We start from the raw sequence: 7644 nt of genomic DNA on the forward strand, positions 1-7644 counted from the left end.
GTGTGAGCTACCGCCTGGCTTGTTGGGGAAACTGGGACCCTGCCCAGCAACACTTGTGTAATCCTTTTTGTTCTACAAATTAGCCCATAATTGCATTCATAACCTAAAACTCCTTGACTAAAAACTTTAAAATTTTTTTCAAGATAAATTCTCAAATTCTCTTGCTGCACCATTAACACTATGAGGATTTGGTTCCCATTTTAAGTGAATTCACTTAAGGGATCTTTCCTTCTAGTCCGGTGACAGCCTTGCCTGGGGACCAGCCAGCAGCAGGTGCTGAGCGGCTGCCCCCTCATCCCAGGCGCGCATGCTCTGCCCACACACCCCTCGGGCCCCCACTCAGCCGGGAAAGAGCTTCCTGCCTCCCCTTCCCCCCACAGTCAGCCTTTATCAAATATCTAAACCGCAGGCCAGGCTGCGAACACCAGGCCCAGGGGCTGAGTCCCACCCCCCACCTGGTTTTATCTGGCCGGCACTGTGTTTCGACCAGGCGCAGCGCCGAGCTCCTAGCCCCTAGTTACGGAGTAGTTACATTTAGACAGTCCTAAAATGACATCCAGCCCTTTGAAGGCAACAGTGAGGGTGATGTGGCCCCTGGTGAAAAATGAGTTTGACACCCCTGAACTGTAACAGGATGCAGACAAGGGGGAGGGGCCCACATAGGGGTTTGTAATGAGGTCCAGAATTCATTGTCTAGGAAATATTAGAGAAAAAAAATATATATATATGGGACGTCCTCACCCCCACAAGTCTGAGCTGGGGAATGGGACGCATGGTGCAGGGCCACTGAGAGTTGTTTTGAATAGCAACAGTTTTGCAGATAACCTCTAGAATAGTAGTTTAACATATCAGTAACCTGTAACCGTTTCATACATATGTTAAACAGCTGTGGCCAGGCTTTGAGCCAGGGGGATGGGAGTGACTCAACCCATGATGCCACTGAGAGGCAACTCCCCCTGGTTACAGAGCCTGCGTAGGAGCTTGGAGATGATTGGCTCCACGCCACAGGACCACACCTGACCAGATTTACTACTGCAGCCCAGGAAAGCTGGAAGAATACGGGAATGCTGGCAGCTGGGGCCAATTGTGGGAGGAGTCGGAAATGGTGCGGCAGAGGAAGACTGGCGCTGGGATTTAAACCCAGGCAGGGCAGCCGTGTGGCATCTTTTTGGGACCAGAGAAGAACCACGGGCTTCTATTTCTTTTTCTGAGATACGTTACCCCGGACTGGGCAGAGGGGGAAGGAAGGACTGTGCATTTGTGGGTATTCTAAATGACTGTGGGGTCTCAATGAAGACATTAAGTCATTACTCTTAAATTTGTATAACTCTCTAAATAAATAATCCCTTTCCTTTTCACCAATCTCTGGCATTGAAACGTCTTTTCCCTGGTGGGCTAGGCGAATCTAGTACAGGGGTGGGGGACCCCTGGAGCACAAGGGTGGGTCCATTCGGTAACAGTGTATCATTCACCCCCACCCCCGGTCTGTTCTGTAACAGAACAAGACCAAAAACAGCCACGTGACAAGCAAATATTTGCTTAACAGTGCCACCAAAACATCGTCCACTTTGTTCTTCAACCCCTGCTCTGTAAGCGGTTACTCCTGACCTGGTGTGGGCGCACCAGGTACCTCGTGTCTGTTTTCCTCTAGAGAGAGAATGCCCAACAGGGGGGTCTGTGTGAATGAGCCCCCCACAGGTTTCACGTGGCACAGCACCATTCGTGTTGGGCTGTGTGTAGGGACAGACGTGTGTTTAACTTTAGAACCAACGTACTCTGGCTGGTGTGGCTCAGGGGATTGAGTGCCAGCCTGTGAACCAAAAGGTCACCGGTTCAGTTCCCAGTCAGGGCATGGGCCCGGGTTGCGGGCCAGGTCCCCGGTTGGGGGTGCAGGAGAAGCAACCACACGTTGATGTTTCTCTCCCTCTCTTTCTCTTTCCCTTCCCCTCTAAAAATAAATAAAAATCTTTTTCAAAATGGTCTCCATAATTTAAAAAAAACAACCTTCAACTCTCTTGAGAAATTATATGCTTCCTCCTTTTTGAGTCTTGGAACCATGAAACTCAGAACTTTCCCCTGTGTGAAGCGGCTGCGTGAAAGCTCAAAAGCGTTTCCTCCTGCTTTGTACATCTATTTTGATCATGCCTTGTGTGCCTGCCTTTTGTCTGAGGCCACCAGAAATCATTTGGGGAGGAGCTTGCTTCCCAGGACTCAACTTGGCTGCACAGCAACGAAGTCCCTGGAGCCGAGTGGCCCTATCAGGGCTGCTGATGCTTCTGGGGGGATGAGGGTTGCTGTGGACTGGGGGATGCACCTCAAGAGGGCTGTTGGGAACCTGGCCAGAAAGACCGCCCATGTGTGCGGCTTTGCAGCGGTGTTAGCCCCTGAGGAAGAGTCTCCAGGCCCACATTGCTGTGGGACCAGCACAAGACTCTCTGACCTCCAATAACTTGCATAAAGGAAGGCTCAGCGGTTTGGGGCTCTCGAGGCTGGTGGTCCCTGGGACCAGTAGCCATCCTGCTCCAGGGCAGCACGGCCCCCTCCCCCCTTGACTTGGGCATGTGGGACCAAGAGCAGTGACTAAGGGCAAAGGTTTGAGGTCCAGATCCAGCTTTGTGACCTTGGGCAAGTTCTTGGAACCTGAACATCCTGTCGGTAAAGTGTTTCTACTTCGGGGGCTTGTTAGGATTACAACAATGCCGGGCACACACTAGGTGCCAGATATGTTAGCTCTTCTTATTCCCTCCGGTGTGAAAGGGTCCCCAGATGGGCACAGGGAGGGCACAGACCCAGCACAGGCCGAGTGGCAAAGGGCCTTGGCTAAGGCCCTCTGCTACACCTCGCTCCAAGCAGGATCCCCTAACTCGAGCTCCACAGTGCCATTAGCAAGAATCCCACTAGGCTGGTTTGGCTAGAATGCCCCTCAGCCCGTGCTTCCTCTTAGCGATGTCCAACCCACTGACCCCACCTGCCCCCGAGCTGTAAGTCCCACTGGCCCGGGCTGTATCGGGGCCCCTCGAGCGACAACCCTTGTGCACAAACAAGGGGTTCCTGGGGCGACTGACCATGAATTCCCAGCTGGGCAGGTCCCGGTGGGCAGTCCCGCCCAGGCCTAGGACTCTACTAAAAGGCTTATGTCTGCCTTAGGCAGCCCTGTCCTCCGTTCTCGTGCGGCGAGGGGAACGCACATTTGAAATAGCAGCACGCACTCTCAACTCTCCCGGAATTCGATGCTCGCCTTGCGTCCCCACCTCCACGCAACCTTCCTCGGGTCCCCTCCTGCGTCCTAAATGCCTAACAAGAGCTGCGAACTGCCCTGTCCGGAGGTCTGAGACCGCGCTCCCGGCCCGCCTTCCGCCGGGCTCAAGTGCACACTGGGGACAAGTCTGCGCAGGCTCCCGCGCCCCCTCGTGGTCCACCCCTGACAGCCCCGGAACCCAGGGGACGGACCAGAGGAGCGGAGACACCCTGCGCGCAGGGCCTGGCGCCGCGGCCGGGGCTACAGCCCTCTCTCTACCCGAACTACCGGCCCGTCGGGGGACACGCACGCAGCCACTCACAGGGCGAAGTCCCGACCAGGGGAACCCAAGCCCGGAGGATTCACGTCACGTAGGGCCGCGGGGGCGGGGGCGGGGGCGGGGACGGGCCCGCGTCGCCCCTGTGCGTCACTTCCGGGAGCCGTGAGCGAGGTGAGCGTGCGCGGCTTGGGGGCCGGTAGGCGCTGGGCTGCCGGCTCCTTTCTGCCACCGGGGTTTCCCCCCGGCCCGGGGGGTCCTTTGCCCAAACGCAGAAAGTAAAGCTTTCGCGGGTCGACTGCCGGGGCGTGCGCCCCTACTCTGGCGCCGGCTGGCAAACCCGCGGAGCGTTCTCCGCACGGGTGGCGGGGGCGGCCGGGAAGGAGGCTGCCTCGCCTCGGGACCCGGAGGCGCAGTTGGCATCTCCCTTTCGCGCCCGCGCGCGTCCTATCCGCGGCTCCGGAAAGTCCCAGGGGAAGCCCGCGTGGACAGAGACGCTTGCTTTGAATGGGCTGCATCTGTTTCTGTTTTAAGGCCGAACGATGCTCATTTTGGAGCGCCAAGGCGCCTCTGATGTTGGTGACTTGCTCCTCTTCCTCCCTTTCTGCCTCCCTCCGCTCCTTCCTGTCTTATATAAACTAAAGGTGCCATTGGAGAACCCCAACCATGGAAGGCAAACCGCTGGTGACATCAAAACAGAGGACTGAAGTGGTGCGTGGGGTCCCTACCCAGGTGGTCTGCACAGCTTTCAGCAGTCACATCCTGGTAGTGGTGACCCAGTTTGGGAAGATGGGTACCCTGGTCTCCCTGGAGCCCAGCAACGTGGCCAGTGACGTCAGCAAGCCCGTGCTCACCACAAAAGTCCTTCTCGGGCAGGACGAGGTAATGTGGTTGGGAGGAGTCTCCGTGATGGAGGAAAAGCCACTTTTGTGGCTGTCATGTGTCTATACACTTGTGGGGTGCCTGGCGGGCAGCCCCCCAACCCCCAGGCGGCAGCATTGTCTGGGGCCTTTGTGGGTGTGAGGCATCCACCTGCCTGTGGCGGATGCTTTTCCCGGCAGGTCAGCATTTTATCCAGCAGACAAGCGGATGTGTTGATTTTGCGTTGAGAACCTCCCTGGCAGTTGGACCTTATTCTGATACAGGAAGGTAATGAGTGGCTGTCCATATTTGTTCCGGAAAGATCCGCTGTGAGACTTGACAGACTTCTTGGCTGCAGATTTGTTTTTCCGGAGCCCTCCCAGATCAGACGTAACCGGGAGGGCGGGAATCAGGAAGCACTAAGCAGATAAATTGAATGAGGTCTCATTGGTGGTGTGTTTCCGACCAGGCTCACCTCGGACGTCTCGGGTGGTGATTCAGTGGTGGTGTGGGAAGCCAGTCTGGGTTCCTGGGGACACTTAATAAAGGCATTAAGGGCGGGGGAGAAACATGTAAATTGGTATTCTCCTCTTCCCTTCCCAGCCTCTCATCCACGTCTTCGCAAAGCACCTGGTGACGTTTGTGTCTCAGGAAGCAGGGAACAAAGCAGTCCTCCTCGCTGTGGCCATGAAGGACCGGAGCCTGGAGGGGCTGACAGCCGTGCGGGAGGTGATTCAGACGTGCCAGGTGTGGTGACCCTGCGCTGGGCAGAGCCCAGTGGGAACTCAGACGCGCTCTCCAGTCGAAGACCCATCTTCGGCAGTTCGGAAGGAGGGCTTCCCCGGCTGCAGCCCTGGGAACCAGAGGAGATGTGCGCATCCCCCGCAGACTTGGTTTGGCCTCCGGCACCGTCCATGGAGGGCGTGTGGGGAGAGCCATGAACGGTTCTCGCTGGGATCCAGTTATATTTGAGAATTGAAAGAATGAGTCGGGGCCTCAGTGTGCAGTATGAGCTTCTGAAGTAAATTGGTTCTGTATTAAAGATGAGTGTTCAGCCCAAGCCACTTCACCACCCTTAACAGCCCTGAGAACTTTCAGTCCCACGGCCTAAGTTCCAGTTCATGTGCCTCAGGTGGGAGGAGACCTCGTGTGGCAAATACAAGGCCCTGTGTGTGCATACACAGGAGGGGGTGGTGTCCAGGCTGCGGCCCCAAGCACCCCAATGGGGTGGGGGGCTCCTGGAGAGAAACACCCACACCTTGAAATTCTGAGTTACACCCCCTCTGCCCCCCAAGGTCATGCCCCTGACAGACCCAGGGATGCCCCCCCCAGTAACCAAAGGGTCTGAGGTCTGCCTGGTCAGTCCAGGCTCAGGTCAGTGCACCGGCTCCCCTGGGCACACACCCAGGGTTGGAAGCAGCTCCCTCTGGGGCGACAGGCAGGTACAGACAGGTCCTGGGCACACATGTTCTCCCTAGAGGCCAAGGCAATAGGTCCAGAGAGGGCAGGCAGGAGGATGGAACAATGTCCCAGAATCCCCAGCATGGGTCCCACTGGGCTGGTCGGCCCCTCGGCCTGGAAACCAAGAGAAGCCCACCGAGGACATTCTTGACTGGAAGGACAGTGAGCCAGCCAGACCCCTGTTCCCCGGGCGGCAACATCCTGTGGTTGCTTTAAGAGGAGCAGGTGGCAGGATGCCCACTGAGCCCCTACCCTGAGTGGGGCTGGCCTGTTGCCCATGGGGGCTCCAATCACCCATGGAAACTGAGGATGGCAGATACAGTGGGGAGTGGATCAGGGTCCCAACTCACGTTTGCCCCCAGGTCCTGCTCCCCCAGCTCTGGGCTCAGTGCCCAGGCCCAGGTGAGGAGCACAAATCAGCCACCAAAAGGTGATGTTTCCTTGTCCAGCCACCACCTGAGCAACCCCAGAGACCACTGGGAGGCCCCACCCCCCTGCCCCACTCCGGTCCAGGGGAGGGGAAAAATGGCTCAGGGTCCCCAGGCTGTTCCTGCCCTACAGGGTAGTGCTGGAGGCTTGGTGGCCCGCAGTCCAGCTGCTGTCCCTGTCCTCTCTGCCTCCCGCTGCCTGTGTGTGGCCTGAACCCTGGCTGACGCTGGGTCCTTGTCTACTCACCCCAGCCCCAAGCCATGGTGGGCGAGAACAGATGCTCGAAGACAAGTCCTGCCACCCCTTGGGCCCAGTGGGGAGGGCCAAAGGACCCCAGTGGTGCTGGCCTGGAGAGGCAGGTTGCCGGGTCAGCCACCCCCACTGTGGCCCCCACCTTGTCTCTGCTGGCCCAGAGGACGCGGCTCGCAGCTGGGGAAGGGGCTGGGGGCAGGGACGGAGGGAGGTAGTGTGTCCCTCATGGGGCGATGTCCCCAGGTGGCAGACCATCCTGAAGGGAGGAGGTTCAGCCCCAGCATCGAAGCCAAGAGGTGTGGGCATTAGCTCACTGGGGTGCAGGCAGGCACTGGCATTGAGGTCTGGGGCGGCTGGCAGCCTCTCTGCCACCCCACAGCCCAGCTGGGAGCTGTCAAGGAGCCCGATCACCTGGTCAGAGGCCCTGGCTGCCCAGATCTGGGCCAGCAGGTCTGTCCTGTGACAGGTTTGGTCAGCATCCAGCCCCAGGCAGGAAAATCAGGCCCAGCTGGCCCAGCCACCTTTCCTGAGTGTGTATGGGCTGTGACCCTGGCCGCCCAGGACCAGGCCTTGTGGCCAGAGAGCCCTGGGCTGGCAGAACTGCCAGCCTCCTGCATGCAGGAGCCGACCCCTCGGTTTTCCTGCCCTCCATTCACCGTTGGAGCCTCCACACAGCCGGGCTCCTCCCGCTCCCCGGCAGAGGGTCACCTCACCCATCTGCTGTGTCCTGCTTGCTCACTGGCCTTAATCTGGGGGGCTGGGCCCTCGGAGGGTCACATGGCCGTCTTCACCTGAGCTCGGGGCACACACAGCAAGGAAGGTTGTCCTAGGTCCCAGAAATGCCAGAGACCTGCATGCTGCACCCTGGGAAGGGCCTCAGACTCACCTCTACAGATGAGAAAGCAGAGCAGTAAGGGGACCTGCTGAGGTGGCCAGGCAGAGCCCCAGGCTTATAAAATACACGAGGTGCGTGCCAGCAGGAAGGGCCAGGCCGAAGCCAAAGCTGCTCCATGAGGCGAAGGCATTGCCCAAGTGTGTAGGAGGCTCTGGAGGGGGAAGCCTCAGAGCCAGGCTCTCTGGAGGCCTTCCTGGAGGCAGTGGCTGAACAGGAATACACTAGGGGAGG

General features: G+C 58.3%; 1 protein-coding gene across 1 annotated transcript; it reads left to right on the forward strand.

Annotated features, from left to right (window-relative positions):
• The first annotated feature begins 3449 nt into the window (after positions 1-3449).
• PSMG3 (proteasome assembly chaperone 3) lies at positions 3450-5450 on the forward strand. The gene is made up of 3 exons (XM_024576920.4): positions 3450-3689; positions 4160-4397; positions 4980-5450. The coding sequence occupies exons 2-3, from the start codon at positions 4182-4184 to the stop codon at positions 5130-5132; spliced, it is 369 nt and encodes a 122-aa protein (XP_024432688.1). The 5' UTR covers positions 3450-3689; positions 4160-4181; the 3' UTR covers positions 5133-5450.
• Positions 5451-7644: the final 2194 nt, after the last annotated feature.

This window comes from Desmodus rotundus, chromosome 6, assembly GCF_022682495.2.
Source record: "Desmodus rotundus isolate HL8 chromosome 6, HLdesRot8A.1, whole genome shotgun sequence".
NCBI classification, from domain to species: Eukaryota; Metazoa; Chordata; class Mammalia; order Chiroptera; family Phyllostomidae; genus Desmodus; species Desmodus rotundus.